The sequence below is a fragment of the Hyaloscypha bicolor genome (genome assembly GCF_002865645.1).
Source record: "Hyaloscypha bicolor E unplaced genomic scaffold K444scaffold_10, whole genome shotgun sequence".
Classification (NCBI taxonomy): domain Eukaryota; kingdom Fungi; phylum Ascomycota; class Leotiomycetes; order Helotiales; family Hyaloscyphaceae; genus Hyaloscypha; species Hyaloscypha bicolor.
Window position 1 is genome coordinate 2518228 of NW_020194512.1, and position 19363 is coordinate 2537590.

The 19363-nt window shown below is 50.2% G+C and overlaps 5 protein-coding genes across 5 annotated transcripts; 2 read left to right on the forward strand and 3 right to left on the reverse strand.

The window, feature by feature from the left end:
* Positions 1-1010: 1010 nt before the first annotated feature.
* On the forward strand, positions 1011-5878 carry K444DRAFT_639371 (uncharacterized protein; the record flags this gene model as incomplete). Its single annotated transcript, XM_024884376.1, has 3 exons — positions 1011-3804; positions 3851-5592; positions 5651-5878. The coding sequence occupies 3 exons, from the start codon at positions 1011-1013 to the stop codon at positions 5876-5878; spliced, it is 4764 nt and encodes a 1587-aa protein (XP_024744311.1).
* A 1296-nt stretch (positions 5879-7174) lies between these two features.
* On the reverse strand, positions 7175-8694 carry K444DRAFT_578993 (S-adenosyl-L-methionine-dependent methyltransferase; the record flags this gene model as incomplete). Its single annotated transcript, XM_024877638.1, has 4 exons — positions 7175-7487; positions 7535-7888; positions 7945-8460; positions 8512-8694. The coding sequence occupies 4 exons, from the start codon at positions 8692-8694 to the stop codon at positions 7341-7343; spliced, it is 1200 nt and encodes a 399-aa protein (XP_024744312.1). The 3' UTR covers positions 7175-7340.
* Positions 8695-9215: 521 nt separating this feature from the next.
* K444DRAFT_515607 (UMTA methyltransferase) lies at positions 9216-10368 on the forward strand (the record flags this gene model as incomplete). The annotated part of the gene is made up of 4 exons (XM_024873610.1): positions 9216-9522; positions 9571-9600; positions 9653-9857; positions 9912-10368. 4 exons carry the CDS (start codon positions 9216-9218, stop codon positions 10366-10368), a joined length of 999 nt encoding a protein of 332 aa, XP_024744313.1.
* Positions 10369-10916: 548 nt separating this feature from the next.
* K444DRAFT_606357 (uncharacterized protein) lies at positions 10917-14785 on the reverse strand. The gene is made up of 3 exons (XM_024878972.1): positions 14528-14785; positions 13837-14478; positions 10917-13737 (listed from the first exon to the last, which is right to left on the reverse strand). Exons 1-3 carry the CDS (start codon positions 14669-14671, stop codon positions 11236-11238), a joined length of 3288 nt encoding a protein of 1095 aa, XP_024744314.1. The 5' UTR covers positions 14672-14785; the 3' UTR covers positions 10917-11235.
* A 908-nt stretch (positions 14786-15693) lies between these two features.
* K444DRAFT_623589 (uncharacterized protein) lies at positions 15694-16563 on the reverse strand (the record flags this gene model as incomplete). The annotated part of the gene is made up of 1 exon (XM_024882295.1): positions 15694-16563. One exon carries the CDS (start codon positions 16561-16563, stop codon positions 15694-15696), a length of 870 nt encoding a protein of 289 aa, XP_024744315.1.
* Between the last annotated feature and the right edge of the window lie 2800 nt (positions 16564-19363).

The window sequence follows — 19363 nt, forward strand, 5'->3', positions numbered from 1 at the left end:
TATCACGACATGAGCTTAATTTCACGATACCGAGATCCCACGTTGTGCCCCTGCAGCCGTTTTAGCCTCAGGGTCGACAGGCACCAGTGAGTGAGGCGAAATACGATATCACGAACGCTGACGCAGAGCTCTCGGAAGAATAGCCAAGGCCATCCATCCAAGCGCAACCTTCCCTCTCACCACAGACCGCTTTCCGACACGACCACCCATCTTTGCAGGTAATTACTTCGTATTTCCGTGCCGGTATCGTGGGTCCTCCTTGCTGGTGAAATGAATTGGGCTCCGACGTGCCCGAGATCCCTCAAAAGTCGAAACGAATCCTTCGCCCTCTGCTTGGACTGTGCAGTGCGGGTGTCTCGCGGTTAGTGGATGTTTGTTGTCGCATGCGGAATTGCAGCAACGAAAATAGCTGTGAGACTTGAGACTTGAGACTTGAGACCTGAGACTAGGTGTCCACTTGTTGCGGTGCGTCACTTAACTTAACTTTACCTTGCTGCACAGCTGGTACAACCCTTCCGTCGTTTGTCGAAGCTTCGGCAGCAGCTCGCAATCCTCGCCTCTCTAGCTAAACTCAAAGCTCCCCCGGCAAGAAACTCACCATCTCCAAACTCCACCTCACCAAAGTCTCCCCTCCCCTCCCCTCCCCTCCCCTCACCAAACAGATCTTCAGATCTCCGACTCGACGGCAATTCCTGCCCCTCAAGCCTCGAATCTTCGATTCCAGTCACTACCGACGCCTCGACCAGGATACATGTATAGTCGCCTCGGCCGTTTCAATAATTGATCGTATCAAAACGCTGCCCGTATCAACCCCCGACGTGTGCTATTCCTGCTCGCAGAGCGATTGCGCACCGCACGCTTCAACGATCGATCGAATGCTTCGAATAAACACATTTTCGATATCCACGGCATCGGATTGAGGCTGGCACGCCGCAGGTGCATGGGGTCGTCATCGGCAATAACCTAGAATTCGAGCGGATGCCAGTCTGGGCCAGCAGAGGCGCTTCAAGATGCAGTCCTTCGAGAACACCCCGCTGTCGCCCACAAAGCGCCTCGGCGTCAGTCTGAACATTGATACTGGTTACAAAGGCAAGCAAAAGGAGATTTCGCCACCGCAGACGCCCAAGACAGAAAACCCCCGTCCGAGCAAAGGCAATATTACAGCTGCCAACCGGGCGCTTAGAGTCAGGACTGGACTAAGGGAGACATTCCTGGACGACATCACTCCCATCGACTCCTCGCGGAACAAAGAAAATGATCCTCAGAAATCAGCACAGCCAAACCGGGATTCGCACGACTTGTCTTTGTCTCCTCGCCAAGTTACGCGCGACTCCCTCGTCGACCACATGCTCCTCTCCCTCGACCAATTTTCGTTCGGACAAGAACCAGGAGGATTTGGAATACAACCAACAGTTGAAGAAGAACGACTGTATTCAGGATTCGGTGATGAGGAGCCATATCAGCCAACATCAAATTTTGCTGCTAGAAATGGTCGAGGAATTGGGCACACTTATTCATACAGCTCCGACTACGACAACGCAGACGACTCGAGTCGATATTCTGGCGGGCAATTATCTCGGGGACGGAGGAGTAATAGCAGTTCCAATTTTCAACCTGGCGTCGGCCGATTGAATAGTAAGCGCAACGAAAAGGGGTCAAATTCGAGTTTTGCTACGTCCAGAGGTGCACCACCACAAATACCCCCACGAGGGCTTCATTCACGAAGCGGAAAAGGCAGTAAAGGAAGCAGCGCGAATAGTTTTGATCTTGGATACGCGCAGGTCACAAGTAGCCAGAGGTGGGCACACGGCCTTGCTGGGAGGTCCGCGAGTTTCGATTATGGGAGCGATCGTCAAAGCTTGAACATACAGGCAAATCCAATGGCCCGACCGATTGAGACAAATGTGGCTGCATTTGATCCATATGACTACGATGCTGCGCCTACACCTACAGTGCCAGTTGGCCCTCGCAGAACCCGCCCAAACTCGCCGATAGTCATTCCTCAACCCGAACCAACCCCTCCTGTTGACCCAGGACCGCATAAACTGGAGAGGAAGAGGAGTACGAGATCATCGAAGAGCGCCTACAAGGGAAAGATTTCTGGAAATGCTCCCTCAGGTGGGAGATACGATTATGGACTGAAGGATCGCAATCGTGAGCTACCACCCATGCCCGCTTTCAACAGAGAGTCTGCTGCTCCTGCACCCCTTGTTGGGTATGGAAAGGCCAAAGATGCGCCTCAAAATTCACCCGGATTTGGTCAGCCCTCCAAAGATAAACCTGGATTCTTCAGAAGAGTTTTTGGGTCCTCAAGGAATCACCCTGCGCCCGAGCCTCCTCCATCGCACGGTTCTACGACATCTGCTGAAACAACGGAAAGGCCAGGCAGTAAAACGCATCATATTGGGAACCAGCTAAAGTCTCAATATACAACACCTCCACCTCGAGAACCGCCACCCGTTCCTAAGGAACATACGCATGTCCTCACGAAGAAGCCGTCATCATTTTTCCGGCGCCGGAAGAAGTCCGTGTCAGAGGCTGAGCCGCCGGCACCTCTTCCTATCGTCCCACCTCTTATGTTGCAGCCGAAGGAGGACCCTAATGCCGGGAAGACTGTCCCAAGCCCCATAAGCAGCCTTCGAAAGGTTATGAATCCATACTTACGGACCCCTGCACGGACCCCTACCGATCCATTCCCTTCTGTCCCAAATGTCGACATCGATCGCGAGATGAATGCGAGCCCCGACCCTAATGACCGTGGAAGGAGAGGATTCTCGCCAGAGTACGAACCAGACAAGAATGCGACTATCAGGACCGTCAGGCCAACTGATCCGGAAGATGAAGATATGCAGCCTTCTGGTTCGGCTCATGAGCAATATCTCTCCAGTCCAAATGCAGGTGCCGACGGATTGGACGGCACAAGAGATGACCGGGATGCTACATTCCTCCAGGATAGCAGCGACAACGACCGTGATGCGCCAAGCGGAAAGGAGAACATGCCTTGGCCTGCCAGCCCCAAATTACCGCCGCCATCTGTGGCTCGAGATATGGCTCTTGTTGCAGAATATGAGAGAGTTCACTCGAAACGTTCCCCTACGCCAGCGAAGATTGAAGCGGCCAAATCATCCCCCGTTTCGGATGCACCTAAAAGCGCAACAGAGCCTAAATCCGATTTAAAGCAGACAACAGTTATCACAAAGGATGCAGAATGGGTCATGGTGACGCCGACCAAGTCGCCGAAGCAATTGGAGAAGGAGAATCGGCTGTGGCTGGAGCCATCATCATCAGAAGAAGACTTGACCCTACCCAACAGCAATTCCAAACTGAAGGTGTCAGAAGTCGTTGGAAGAATGTCTGGATCCACCGATACGGTCTACAAATCTGCCACAAGCTTACCAATTGTACAAGTTGATAGCGCGGAAGAATCACCACCCTCACAGCGTCGCATGATGACGGCTGCCGAGGCAATCAAGTCACTGGATGAGCTGATTCCAGATGCAGATGTGATGGTTCCCGGTGATGGCGACCGCGAGCGAGCAAAGAAGGTGTATGATGGCAATGAAGACTTTATTCAACGAGAGAAGGCTGCTGCTTGGATGGGAGAAGAAGGGCCTGCCTGCACGCGGACCCTGCTTGCGTATATGGAGTTGTATGACTTTGCGAACTTGAACATCTTGGCGGCACTTCGTTTGATGTGTGGTCGATTAGTGCTCAAAGCCGAGAGTCAACAAGTCGATCGAATTCTAGTTGCGTTTTCAAGGAGGTGGTGCCAGTGTAATCCTAATCATGGCTTCAAAGGCGTTGGTAAGTTTGTATTTCTTCCCCTCATTACTTCGCTAATGGAAGGCAGATGTTGTGCATACAATTTGCTATTCAATATTGTTGCTGAACACAGATCTGCATCTTGCCGATATCGACCAAAAGATGACTCGAAGTCAGTTCATCAAGAATACTATGCCTACAATCCGACACAGTGTTGCCAATTCCGCTCCAGATGCGTTTGAGCCATCGCGGCCGACAGTACTTCCTGGGAAGAGCTCGACCTTCGATGTGGAGACCAGCAAAGGTAGCGATGGGTTGAAGCCTCAGAGGGCATCAATTGAAGTCGAGCGTCCCTCTTGGAGATCATCTTTCAAGCCTCCTATGCGAGCGGACTCGGAAGGTACTACGCCAACGCCATTAGATTATGACACTCCTGTCAATGATTGTGGACCATTGGTCAAAGCACCTTTTCATGGGACGTTGCGAACTTGGGAAGTTCAGGTTGAGATTGTGCTCAAGGATTTCTACAATTCCATCCGCGATGAGCGTCTTCCATTGTTCGGGGCCACCATGGATAAAACGCAGCTTCAAGCTCCCTCGACCAATAGTTTGTCTGTTTTTGCAAACGGCATGCTGCGCCGATCTCCCAGCGTGTTGAGTAAGACACCGTCCGAATCCCAAAGCTACCAAAGAGGCAGAACGGCGGAGACAGTTCGCGTTGGCAATAGCAAGTGGAGTAGCAAGAACCGTTCGAGGCCTCGTTTATATCCTGGCTCAGGGCTAGGATCGAGCCGAACAAGCCTAGATGACCAATCTTCGATGTGGAGCCCATCTGTTTCGTCCAGCACTTGGAGCAAATACTCACTCGGAAAGACACAGACTTCCATGTCCGTTGACTCGCTCGGATCTAACTGGCCAACTGGTGATTACCAACAGTCAATTGGCTTTGCCAATGCTCTGAGTCAGGCAATCATTCGAGAGGAGACAATTGGTAGCCAGGGCAGTGGTGGCAGCGAAGATCTACGCATAGCGCCTCTGCTGGAAGACGAGTCATTAGAGCTTGCTGGAGCACCATGGGCAAAAGAAGGGATTGTCAAGCACAAGCACCATCTCGAGGCCTTGGACAAGAAAGCTAAGGATCGCAACTGGAATGAGGTGTTTGCTGTCATCGAGAAGGGCTACATGAGTTTGTTCTCTTTCTCGAGCAAGAGTATGCGCAACAAGTCGAAAGGCAAAGCTTCTGGCGGGGTGGTTGGCGGTGGAAATTGGCAGGAGAATGCTGAGAGTCTTGGATCGTTCCTGCTCAGACAAACCATTGCCAGTGCTCTACCATCGCCCGGTTATTCCAAGGCTCGTCCCCACGTGTGGGCGCTGTCATTGCCTACTGGAGCTGTCCATCTCTTCCAAGTTGGCACACCTGATATCGTCAAGGAATTCGTGTCAACTGCGAATTATTGGAGTGCTCGACTTTCGAATCATCCCTTGGTAGGAGGTATCAGTAATATTGAATATGGCTGGTCTGATGCCATCGTCAACAACGCTCTGGTGACCGCGATCAACGATTCTACAAGGCCGTCTACCAGTGGTCGCAGACCGAGTTTGCAGAGCTCCTTGAGATCGAGTCTCGACCAAGGATTGTCCGGCGGAAGCACGAGATCTCGACTTCCAGGAGACAGGATCAACATTTCCGACTGGACCCCGCCAACTCAAAGCATGCGCGCCAGCAACCTCTTGGAGCAGGATCAGCTGAAGACTTTGACCGACTATGTCTCCGGCATCGAAGAAGAACTCCAAAAGCACAATCAACTGCGCAGTCCTATGCTCCTAGCTGTAAGCCTTTGCCGTCCCATTTCCTTCTTCCCCAAACATCCACTAACAAAACACACAGTTCACACCTCGCCACCCCAATGCCCAAAAAGCAATGGCGAACTGGGAGAAGAAATCATCGTATCTCCTGCGCGAAATCGTCAAGTTCAGGACGTACATCGATTGCTTGCAAGCTGCGGAAGCGGGCAAGCAGAAGATTTATGCGGAGAGAACCTCGAGGAAAGCTGAAGAAGACGGCGATGAGGAGGGGGATACGACGCTAAAACCTGACTCCACTCCCCGAGCTTGAAAGACGGACTCTCTTTTTCGAATACACTACTTAGCAGCGGATGAGCTTACGTTTACGCCTGCTTCGTCTTCTCAACTCACCACTTTTACTATTCGACACGCGACTTCCCTATGCATCATTTTCGATTCGAGCAAGGAGGTGCATTAGATGGCGTTGTATATAGCTGCTTTTTCTTTCCTCTCACTTTTCTCTCTAAGAACATTATTCTTGTTACACTTGCAAGCGGGGTAGTTTTTGCTTGGATGACTTCATGGGGGTCGGGGTGGGAAACTCCTGGCGTTTGCCTTGGCTGGATATGGTTTGTCGCGTTGGAATGTTATGTATACCCATTGGCTTTTTTGCGCTTTGCTAGGATTTTTTTTTTTTTTTTTTTAGATGGCAGGGAAAAGGGGTCATCAGGGATGGGGAAGGGGTTATGAGGTATGATATATGATTATGGGGAGAGAGGGAAGAAGGCGGCGGGGCAAGAGTTTGGGAAGGGGAAGGCTGATAGAGAGGGGAAGCTAGGAGAAGAGGAGAAATATATTTGACTCTCCGTTGTAATCTTCACGAAGGGTATTCTTGTGACGCATTCAATTGTCCTATTCACACCTGCTATATCCATTCGAAGAGCCAAGTGACTTAATAATCCCTACATCAAAACACCAACAGTGCGTTGAGCTCGTCTCTTTTCATTATATATTCCTCCCTCCAGGGAACTTTCCATCCTCATCCTCTGAAAAGCAAGTCCTTTTAGATATCGTTCACGCCCACTCCCTTTTGGTACAGTACACAGGAAGGTATTCGCTTTCCGTCCACCTCGTTTACTCTCTGCGGATGTCGTGAGGCGTCCACGCTTGCTTATTCCTCACGCGACGTTCAGCGAAACGTGAGAAGGAAATTCTTAACAGCACAACATTTTTTGACAACAAAGTAGAGTTGAAAACAAATCAGCGAAAGAAAGAGATTTTGATTCGTCTTGGAGTGTCTGGCTTAATTTACGCTTATATTTGTTTTTCGCGCATGTGTGAGAAACGAAGCCGATGACATGGAAGGCAGGCCAGATTTAATTTCGGGGTAGCTTTCTTGCTCACGCCATGCTTGGAGAAGATTTGCTTAGGGACCCTTTTTATTGCAAATTTTCTCCTTGTCACCGCCTGCTTACTATCGCTTATTCGCAATACTTCAAACATCGAAACCCATGCCCTGCGAAAAAGAAGAAGAAAAAAAAAGGGGGGGGTTGTTATTAGTAAGACGGGCAATATATTTGCCTTCTATGGGAGTATTGTATTGGAAGCAAAGTAGTATTGCTGTTGAGATATTTTGAGGTGTTGCGTGCGGGATATCTCGGTACTCCCTTAGCGGGCTCTCTTGCATGAATTGCCTGACCCACGACATCCCCATAATCTTTGATAGTACTCATAGAATCACTGATAGAGGAGGCTACATAGTCAGATGCCCCGTGCTCACTTGCTCATATCCGTCATCCAGTCCATTCGGCTTCGATCAGCCACATTTTCGAGTTCGGTGCTGGAGCCGCACCGAGAAACTTGTACCGCGAATCCGCCTGCTTGAACAATTCCTCCCACTCACTCACTCCTCTCTCGTGTCCACTCATACATGCAAGCATCTACCGCTGTTAGCGAAATCCCCAACATTATTCACCGAAGAGCTCACAATCGCATCCAGTCCCCTAACAGCCCTCTCATTCCTCCACCTAATCTTCCCAGGCTCCGGCAAAATCTCGTCGTTAATCAGAATCCTCGCCCCCTTTTTCAAAGCCGGGATCGCGGCTCTCAACGTCTGAGTCGCTTTATCGTCATATTGGTTATGAAACACGAAGCGGTAGAGGTACACATCTGCGTCCTTGACAGGCTGCGGGGTGAAATAGTCATGCTGCATCCATTCGATATTGGTCCCTGGGTAGTCGACCTTGATCTCTCCCACCATTCGGATATCTTGAACGATGAGTTTGAGATCTGGGAAGGCTTTTGAGATTGCTGCGCTCGCGAACCCGTTTGCCCCTCCAACCTAGAAATTTTCACCTCAGTATGCTTTCAGGAAGACAAAGCTGGACGGCAACTTACATCAACCACAGTCCCTTTCCCAAGCTTACCCCAAGGGTAGCCTTCAACCAAACTGGTCACTTCGTACCCCTCGCCCGAGCTGAAGAACTGCATCGCACGTCCGAAGTTCACTGTCCGAGCAGGGTCCTTCGCCAGATCCTCATAGACAGAAATCTCACCAGGTTTACCGACAGCGATCGAGTAGCCCACTTCTCTCGGACTTGTCGAGTCGGGCCATTTTTGCAATGCGTCCGTCGTATGCGCTAGGCTCTTGAACGCCACCTCCGTATGAAGATCGACGAATGCGGCGAGGTATTCATTCTCAACCAGCAATTTCGACGTGGGTGTATGTGCAACCCTCCCATTTCTCTCGCAGAACAGCCGACTCGTCATTGCATGGCGAAGCGTTCTCCGGAGAATGGACTCCGAAACACCGGTTGCCTTCGCGAGCTCTTCATACGAGATGTCCCCGTGAACAGGAACGAGTTTTGCCACTCCCCATCGGTTTATGGCCGCCACTGGGAGCACGTGTACAGCCTAGGAACATCCTCAGACTTGACATGATTGAGAAGGGGAGGCTATCCTCACCGACCATGCCAGTTCGCGGAGGTATTCAATATCACCGACTAAGACTGCATTGAGCTCGGGGAGCAGATCAATCAAATCGAGCCTCGCCTCTTGCTCCTCTGCGGAGGACGCCGAGAGGCTTTGGGGTTTAGCCAAGGCCGAGCGAACTGCCGCTGCGAGCGAAACAAGACTATTGGTAACCATGGTGTTGGATTAATTTGATATATTGTTGGTGGGAGGAAGTGAGGGGGAGCTTCAGACGAAGATGCGGTGTAACGGAGGGGTCCTGCATAGTGGGGGTGGGGCGTACAGGGCCCAGCAGCCATCTGGTCTCGGCAATCTGGTGATCCAGCCCCGGAGGCATTGCCGAGATCTCTTTCCCTTGCGTTTGCATATCTTCACAGGCAGAAGGGTCCAGTTGAACGATTTTTAATAGCGTTCTGCAGTCTGGATGCAAAAGTACAAACGAGGGCCAATCGTACTGTAGTACATGGTGTGCTGCTTCCCGCCCCTAAACCACAAAGAAGCCTCCCCACTTCTCTCCCCATTATTTCAAGATCGCTTTCGCGTATCGGCGGCTTCGCTGCACGTCATTCCTCAACACCAGCCCTTGCCACATCACAATGTCGACCCCAGCAGCAGAAGCCACAAACCCCCGGAGTGCCACGACAAGCCCAGGAAGTCCGCGGTCGCCCCAACATCAGCCAGAAACGAATGTTGCGGAAATGGTCCAGGCGGAACATGACGTAGACGAGGCTGAGATAGTGGCTGCCGATGATGATGGAGACAGCACCTATGGCAGCGAAGCGTCAAGCTCCTACTCAGCGTCTGTGACATCGAGTATTCGCAACAATATCCATGAGAATGGACTGAGATATCATGCTTTTAAGCAGGATGCGTACTACCCCTTTCCGAATGACGAGAATGAGCAGAACCGGGACGATATCAAACATGCAATGACTGTTATGCTTTGTGGAGGAAAACTGCACTTTGCTCCTATTGGAGACAACCCACAGGCGATTTTGGATTTAGGTACGCGAGGGTCCAATTCAGCAAAAGCAAGACTGACAAAATCAACAGGTACCGGAACTGGTATCTGGGCAATCGAAAGTCAGCCAGGTTTCCCTCTTCCCCTGAAGTTTTCATACACTAACTTGGAAAGTGGCCGACAAGTACCCCAGTGCTGCGGTGGAAGGACTTGACCTGAGTGCCATTCAACCTAACTACGTACCTCCAAATCTCAAATTCATCATCGATGATATCGAAGAAGAATGGGTATACCCACCAAATTCTTACAACTACATCCACTGTCGGCACGTAGCGCAAACCATTAAAAACAAGCCCCAGCTTTTGCAGCGTGCTCTCCGGTACGTCCCCCTCGCCAATGATGTCTTTCTGCCTAGAACTCAACGAGTTATCAGGACCCTGAAGCCAGGAGGATATTTCGAATTCCAAGAAATCCTCTACTACCCCGAATGCGACGATGGGACCATGACCGAGCCATACCCGGTAAAAGACTGGGTCGACGAGCTGAACGAAGGCATCGCTAAGCTCGGCGGCGACAACTTCGGCGCTTCGAAACTGGCTGGTCAGATGCGCGACGCGGGGTTTGTCAATGTCGAGGAAATCGTCCTGAAGCTTCCGCTGGGTATCTGGCCCAAGGACAAACTGCTCAAACGGGCGGGCTTGTATTGGCGAGTGGCGATTAGTGACGGCCTGAGGAATATCTGTTCTCGGGTGTTCACGAGGGGCTTGGGGTGGACCATGGAGGCGATTGATGTTTACCTTGTCGAGGTCCGGAAAAGTTTGCATGATGCGTCGAAGCATGTGTATTTCCCGCTGTACATTGTTGTTGGACAGAAGCCCGAGACGGACTGAAAAAGAGCTGAGATGCTGGAAAGGTTTATGGGAATAGGAAAAGTACGGAGAAGGTAGAAAGTGTGTACGAATTTGAAGTGTTCAAAATAATAATCACGATTCTTGCTATTTTGCAGCAACTTTACCGCAATATTCTCGTAAGCTCATCCGTATTGTCGAAACCGGCTGGTTACGAGTGTCTGGATTAATGTTCCATTCACTCTTCAACTTTGCTCTCCTCTTGTTTTCCTCCTGGTGTGGACGAGACGGTCCATGTTCCATTTGGAGAGACATCGTCCTGCTCTTATCCTTTGATGAGCCTCGCGCAACCGCGCTCAACCGAACCGGCAGAACATGCTTTGGTGGAAGTCACGAGCCCTCAAGAGCTCACCCAGGAGTTCTACCTCTCTTGTTGGGAATTAATTAGAGGACAATACTGTGATGATACCATTCTATCATTGTATGGATATGGGAACTGCGAGAATGCAGAAAGGATTTATCAGATTGCTCGGATTGTGGTTGTCACATGAACATGGATTGGAACAAAGGGAAGGCTATAAAGAATTAGAAGCCTTTTTACCTACATCTCATTCGCAAAATCATAAACAATGATCACTTTAGCTAAATGTCTGATATTTCTAGCCAACTTCATGGCTCATAGAACCAAAAACCATCACCGAATGACATGGAAGGGCAGCTGCTCCAAAAAAGCAATATAAATTGAACACTACTTGAAGTCATTAGATTGAGATGAAACATACAAAAGAGACAGGGACATATATCATAGATATCATTCTTCCTTTTAACATCGCTCACAAACAGATGAATGCCAGAAGCATAATAGAGCACTCGTCATACATTGCCATCAAGAGATTAAAAGCCAGAGAGTCATATATGAGAAGTGTTTGGAATCGCAGGGTCGGGGTCGGAGAGCTTTGGACCGTCTTCAAGTAAACGTGTATCTGCATTTTCACGCAGCAGTTTGTCAATTTGACAGAGAGCCTCGAGTGCTCCGAAACAAAGTTCAGTCTCCTTCCAAGATTGGAAGTCCATCGTTAGCTCACAGCTGATCGTCCGGTCTCTACTTCCTAGACGACAATAAGTCAACCTAAGGCTGTTGTTCTTTGTCGAGTAGATTGGATAATATTCACGGACAATACTTGTAAGATTTCGAAAGTCAGAGAATCGTTGACCATCGTGCCATTTTAGAACCCATCTCATGCCTACCCCCCCATCATCTCGGTTTTCTAGCAATAACCGTGCGGAATACTCATACCAATAATTCGACAATTCAGCCACTGAGACACCAATCCCATTCATGAGAGAAGGGTGGATAAAAGACTGAATGAGGGTAGATATAGAAGGCATTGCATGGCGAAAGGCTTTAGGTGCGACCATCAAAGGAGCTGGTCGAGGCCCATACCGTGGCTTGAGGTCAGGCTTAACAAATGACAGGAATTCCCTTCTTTTCAAGAGCTGCACGGCATGTGATCGAAATACTCGCTCAAGCCCATGTTCAAAAAGCAGAGCAAAGACCTGCGGATCTGGTTCGTCCAATGCTATAGTAGTGCCGTCCCATCCCCAAAGTCTGGCGTCGGGAAATTCGACGATGAGGAAAGAATTGAGATCTTTGATTTGATCGAGGTCTTTAGTTATATCCCAGATCTGGTAACCATTTACTGTGCTGATTATAGAAATCTGGTACGATATTGACGCGATGCGGCCTAAAAATACCTGAACTTTCGTTTTGCCTGTCGCCAAGCAGCTGGCAAGGAAGTCTCCGCACAAATGTTGAGCTTCTTTGTAGAAAGCGCTGGCCGCCAGATGGTCCTCAGGATTGAGGCAATGGCTATTGCTCCGGGACAAGTAAGCATCAGCTGCCTCAAGGAGGCTGTGGCAGATTTTCAAATCGGTGATCTTGCAGGGAGGTCTTGTATTACCCTCAAGTCTGGTAATCCAAGGTTGTAGATGATATCGTGTGCTGAGAATGAGATCTCCCAATAGCGGCGTAGCTGACGAATCAATGCTCTTGGACTGTCCTTCTAAGGCCGTCTCAGATCTATCTCGGCGGCTCAATTGCCAAGAGCTCCCCAAATTCGGCCCATCGATATACATGTACAAGTCCGCTTTTAGATAAAAACTCGTCGCTTCAAACCTGTTTGTCGAGGCCCATCCTTCAGAAAGATCTGGGGGCGAAGGAGGAAGCGATTTTGATAAACTCACGGCATCAATTGTAGACTCCGAATGGGGATTGTTGGAGTGCACCCAGTTCATCTCAATATCACCCGGAGGAATGTCTTCAGAAAAGATCAGGTCTTGGTATTCAGGTCGCGGTCCAGTGGCAAAGCGTTGTGTATAGAGTCGCGCATTCTCGCAATAACCGTTATAGTCTTCAATGTACTTTTGCGCAATCTCCGGTACCAATGGATCATCCACATCAGGAGATGCCAGAAGTCCGCACATAGCCGTGAGGAGAGCTCCCAGGGACCATCGTGTATCACCTGATTTCGGGGGATACCAAAGTGCGCGCGAATCACTGACCGGAGTCTTGGAGGACCCGGCAGATAAGACAGTGTTCCATTTTTCCTTGTAGTCAGCACATATATGACCTTGTGGAGATATATTTGGGTGGTATATCTTGGTGTGGAACCTCATCAATGGTGGACTGAACGGGTTGGTCTCGGATAACTTGACTGTGATGAAGAATACACCACCTTCATACGGGGTCTCTGGTGGACCTTCAATGCTGGCTAAGACCTCGGCTAGACTATCGTCCAAAGGCACCGCGCTCACAAATGGGACCTTGCTAGCTCTGATATTGCGAAGTTCGAAGAACATTCGTTTGGCAGCTGATGAACCACTATGTGCCTGCCCGACGATTTTCCCAGAGTGATCGAGCCAGTATTTCTCATCCTCATTCTTGATCGAGGCCAGTCGCTCGCCATAGTGAGCGTCTCCTGCCGCAAAGCTTAATGGCTTTCTTGGCTTTGCTTTGCTGAGAAGATCACTTAATAGTCGTTGATGTTGTGGAAGCGCTTGTGTAAACAGGGGCTTTGTAGATGTTCCAGGTACTGAATCGTAAATAGAAGGCTCCAAAGCAGCCTTAGACTTTGCCTCGATCGGGACCAACGCGAGACTGCAATCCTTCTGAGTATGGACACACCTGGAACAACACCGACCTTCGGCTGCAGGAACGCACTTGTAGTGTTCTTCCAGGCATTGCTCGCAAGAAGCACGTGGTTTGTAAGGACCTTTCGATCGATTATGCGATGCGGATGCCCTTTGCTGGCGGGTTTTGGAGCTCGATGTTATCGAGCCTGGCCAAGCACCAGGTATATGTTGACCTTCGTTGCGGACACTTTCTGAAATACCCGATGGCAGGCTCCTAGCCTGAACAGCTTCGCAGTCAGTTTTACTCAGTAAATAGTGAAGTGTGAAGATTTTTTCTGGTCTTGGAGACACTGGAAATTTGAACGGAAATATTCATACCGTGACAAATGAATCTGTCGATGCAGGAAAGTGAGAGCTGAAATCGAGAGTCTGCGTATCAATGAATGACTCAGCAACAGTGATCAAGCGCTGGCTGGCAGCATCAGAAACGTCACGCTGGGAGGAGCCATGCCGCGAAGAGGCGTCCCGAAGTAATCTGAGGCTCTGAGTATCTGAAATACTTTCAATCTCCTGTCGGAGCCGTTCGTGCTGCTCCCGAAGAAGTCCCAGTGACTTCGTGATGCTTTCCAATCCATCGACAAACTCCTTGAGCCGGTTGAGCATGCCCTCGAACTTCTCTGCATCGTGTATTGCCCATCGTGTAACCTTCCAAGCAGAGGTTTCCTTCTGATGCTTCCTGATCCGGGACTTGAATCTCTCGAATGACCCTTTGAAGATATCAAGACCTCTGGATGTCGATACCTCCGAGCCTTGTGGGATGTTCGAAGTCAACCCATATCTCTCGTCGACGTTCCCAGCCTCTTCAAGCAGGGACTTGATATTGTTCAGAATCCTTTCTACACCCGGCCTTATATCTGGTCGATCGAGGCTCTTGTCATATCGTAGACGATGTCCATGCGGATTGGGCACCAAGCCCACCGATTCGCCCCAGAGTCCAAACCGAGCTCGCTGCAAAGAGAACTGCACAAAATCAGCACAAGATTCACGCAGAGGATAAAGGCCCATTCACCAGAGCACACAGCTGCTCGTAATCCTCACTGAAGTTCTTCCCGGCAACGACAATGTCGAAACACTCGATGCAAGTCGTGAACAAGGCTGCAACGCTGATCGCACTCAGCGCCAAGCCTGCGAGGCCCTCAGCAGCGCCGGACATAGCTCAACTCCATGTGCAAAGCTCCTGCTGTCGACCACCAGAAGCTCAAGAAGTTTGATATCGCTGCATGTCAGACCCTAATGTAGGAGCCTTTCGTCTCGACAGTCAACGAAGCTCTGGGGACGGGAGACAACAACCCCAAATCGAGGCTGTGCTTCCCTCTGCCCCATGCCCAACATCCCATCGAGCCTCCCCTTCATTGGCTCCACAACGCCACAGCCGCGGGAAGGTTGCAGCAAGGTCGAGGTTTCGTCCGATGCTCGGTTGGAGATGCTGGGGAGAAGAAGCGTTTCACGTTTCACGTTTCGCTCGGAACATTGGAAGATCCCAAACGCTGCGTTTCGAGTCGAAGGGATGTGTCTCTTCGAGAGATGGACTGGAAGACTCCGAGCCTCATCAGGCGGGTTGCATCAGAAACACTCCGAGCGGGCAGCAGGGGCTCGATCTGATACTGATCCGGCAAGAACATTGGGCAGCATAAGGAAGCCACAGGAGGCCTTGATGAGATGAACATGAACGGGAAATTCCCAGAAGAGGTTGATCGTCAAGCTATTTATAGTTTGGTTCAAAGCTTATACATTTTGTGTTTTGGACCTGGTGCTGATCCAGAATTATTTATTACTCAGGAATTGGGGATAATGTCCCAACCTCCACCTCACTCTGTGCATGTGCACAATTCTATACCGGCGCTTCGCAACAAGTCTGATTACCGCTCTCAGCCCATGCATGCCATTGCATTCTCTCAAAATCCGTGAGGTCGAGATTCGTCGAGATGTTCGAGAAGGCGATTCGAGAGTGGGGGTGACTTCGAAAGAAACGATTTCCCTCCTACTTTGCATCCAATTGAGAAAAGTGGCATCAAAAATCCAAGGGTCCAGTGGCCTCTCACTTCCATCGCGTCCCGTAAATGCTGGAAAGCCGTGTTATGTAGCGACTATATTTGTCCATGCCTGCCGGGCCCCATCCCGAATCCTTGCCCAAAGCGGGCCCTCTATGTTGTAGCGACCAAATTAATCTATCTTTCATCCTGAACTCATAGGTCGTATACCGTCGTTCCGTCCAAATGTTTGCTCCCATTGACTGACGACGTACGGTGGCGGGGGCGGGGGACCTGGTGGAGAAACCGGCGATAACGTCGAATCGTCTCTGCTCACAGCCCAACCCAGACTTAGTGGTCCCCTGGGCATTTCCCCCACACTATCCCACGTCCATGGCTCCCATCCATCATGAGGAATACTATCCACAGTCATCATAGCCGCATGCAACGTCTCCAGCTCCCGTACTCTTTGGGGGTCCTCCCCACGTCGATCCTCATGCTCAATTGAGAGGATCGAAGGTGCTCGATAACTCGGCGATTGAGGCTGATACCAAGGTTCCGATGACCATGGCAATTCATCTTCACCAAGACGGAACCGAGAAGGTAGTGGAGGAAGGGGCCTTTCTGTCCCCGGAGGCGGTAAGCTGTGTGTGTGTGTGATGCCGAGGACGGGATCGTGAGGATGGATGGGTCCAATAGGGCTAACGGGACTGAAAGGTTGGAGTCTATCAGACAAAGCTGGTGGAGCGGAGCTGCCTCTCTCATGCTGCTCTCTCGTCCTGACCGTTAACCGTCGCTGCTCACGGTTGTGTTGATGATGCCGCGAGTGGCGAACTGCGTACTGTCCATTCGCCGGCATCAGATCCTGAGGGTGTTGTTGTAGTTGCAGTAATCGCCATTCTTCCTCCTGCTGTTGGCGATACAATCTTTCTCTCATGCTCCTTGTTGCATAGTTGACTGATGCCGTGTGGGGTCTATCGTCTTTTGAACATGATACCCCGACTTGCAGGTTCACGAAGATTCCTGGAGGAAAGCGGGACGACGTCCGGTGAGGATGGTGATGCCCGGTCGCCATCATCAAATAATTGTTCATTTGCAACTCCCACTGAATACTGCAGCGTGGAGATGGTGGGGTTTGATATCGTTCAGCCGCAAGCAAAGATGATGTATCGGTATAGAGGAGGTGGAAGGTTTATGATGTAGCACGATGCCAAGGTCACACGGTACAGCCAGCCCGAACTACGGGCCGGAGGGGGGCAAGATGCGCTGACTTGAGGGAGTAAAATGAAACCATACATAGGACATTAGGGCCTTCCACAAGGGGCGACTTCGCCTCGAAGTTGGCTTAGGCTTGCAACCAAGCGGTGCATAGTAAACGAGAAGGATCGGGATCCTGGGGCTGTGCACCCGCCCTTGCCACTGCGGGTATGGTGCGGCGGTGCGCACGCCAAAGTTGCAGCAAAGTTTCCCGCAAAATGAGATTATTTCACCGCGGCTTCGGCGCGTCGGCGGGACTCTACTCGTGCCTATATTTTTCTACAAATCATGAGCAGGTGCTTTTGCAGGTAAGAAGTCGGGGCAATCGACCGCAGCCCAGATGGGGACTGCTCGACCGAAATGAGAGATATTCCGCTGGGACAGTTGCGGCCGAACGGCTTGTTCAGAACGCCACCCTAGCGATCACTAGAATCTTTTTTTAACTTCACGGGACAGGGGTGTCGAAATGGTGTATCTCTCTCAGGTTTCAGGCCATTGTATATCTCGTGCTCACTCAACATAGGGTACATGCCACAGGTCATCATTACTGTACCGAATTGCGTGGAGAAGCCAACGAGAAACCCGCTTTCGCATCCTGAATCCGGCTAGAAGGATGATGGAAGGCGATGCGGACGGCGGAGTAAAGTGTGGCTTCGCGAGATATCTCACCATGAGAGGCTCAGAACGAGGCACTCAGGAACAGCAATGATCCTCTTACTTCTTAAAATGCCCGAGCCAACTCACCACTAAAATATGAGAAGAAATCAGCAACAGTAAGTGTGGCTTGGCTTGCTCGATTTGGTCCTTTGGCGCATGACAATGAACCACCTGCGTATCTGACCTAGCAAGAAGCATGAAACCGCGAAAGCCATTTGTATACTTACGTGAAATGCTCGCATCCAATATGCTTGCACCTTGGAATGTTACTGAGGTCACGGCCAATCCGATCTGGTTCCTTACAGAGACTAGCCTATGTTTTACCAAGGATTTAAGGGGGTGGCGGGGGATGTGTCCTGACCTACGCCCTTCATGAGATGCTGGGTGACTTTACCTTACGATATACGAACATTTTTAGGCGTGATATGAATCTGCCAATCGGTTCCCTAGGGAAAGATCTCACTCCCGTCACCACTTCGTTGCCCCTGGAGAACAGCTGCAACCTGGCTCCCACCTAACTACAACTGAATGCGCAACACTTCTCCAGAAATCGAAACTAGTGGGTTCACTTCAGAAACCTTCAACGAGGAAAGATGTTCCTCTGACCTCGCCATTAGATGTAGCTGTGGCAATGGCGGAGCCACAACATTGCGTTTACAAGATCGATTTCTCATGCCCCTCAATCTCTGGAACCTCCGCATTATCTTCCGCAGATCAACCCCAGCAGGATTGAATGCTTAAAAAAGATCTGAAGAACCCACGCAAATTGACTTCTATCCTTTCGGGGCTGCAAGGCTACCCGTGCAGAGAAATAAACAGGTCTCAATGCAAAAAGAGTCTGAAGGATCAGGATGAATACCAAGCCACTAAGGCCCGGCTTGAGCCTCATCTGGGATCCAAACTTCTGGTAAGGTTCCCCTTTCCTTCAAAGCAAATCCTAAACCTGAACTTCATGCCATTTCAGTAGATTTAGATACATGGTACTTGCTTCTTTCCAACCTCTTGGCTCTAATTGGTAATCATTACTTGCTGACAACAACATGTCGTTTTCAAAGCCAAATTACGGGCTTCACGCATCGAGCTGTCGACGTTTGGCCTCGCTTTACTTACCTCCCCTTCTCCATCTGTCCTTAGATGATTATCTTGAGTACAGGTGTGCTTCGTGCAATTTTCAATCTTGCAGACCAACAAGACTATCGTTCAGTTTCAGTTTGAAACCAAGTCGATACAAATCATCATGACCGACGCCTGCTGACGTGCTCCCAAGCAGGGTTCCAGAGTCGCGTTCACGCAAAGATGCGCTAAACATACTGGGTATACAGCTGGAAGCCACCTGAAGCCTTTGGTACTTCGACTTTGAAGTGTCCTCAAGCGGCAGAACTCGAGGCGGAAGCAACGACACGCGAATCATTCGAGATCTCAGATCCGAGACTTGTATTCACTCGACCTCACCCTACCCCTTCCCACATGGAATCTGCGAAATAATCAGAGAATACAAGGGCCGTGTGTAGAAACTTGGAGGTTATCATTTGCGTCAGCGTATTTAAAATAGGATGTCTTCGCGCATGGGAGGTCGTTATCGGCCGAACGGAGCATGGGAAGGAGACCTCATCGAAGGCAGACCTTCCAAGTTTACTCGATGCGGCATACCCAACCAAGCTTCTTACACTTCTGCCCGACTTCGAAGTCGTTCCTGAGATACACCTCGCTAGGCGATGTTGTGGCTGTCTGCAAGGTTTCGGGACACCGAAGTTGAACTTCGATAGCCGACGTGAAAAGGGGTGAACAAGTGCAAATACCAACACACCTTGGCCCTTTCAAAGAATTTCGAGATCGAGTGCTCTTTTAATATATTCGGATCGTTTTACTCTGCTACTCTTGCTTTGGTAAACCCACCATGCGGCATCGAAGTGAGCAAGGGATGATCCATCTCCGCGAGGAAGAAAAGTAAAACTCAAGTC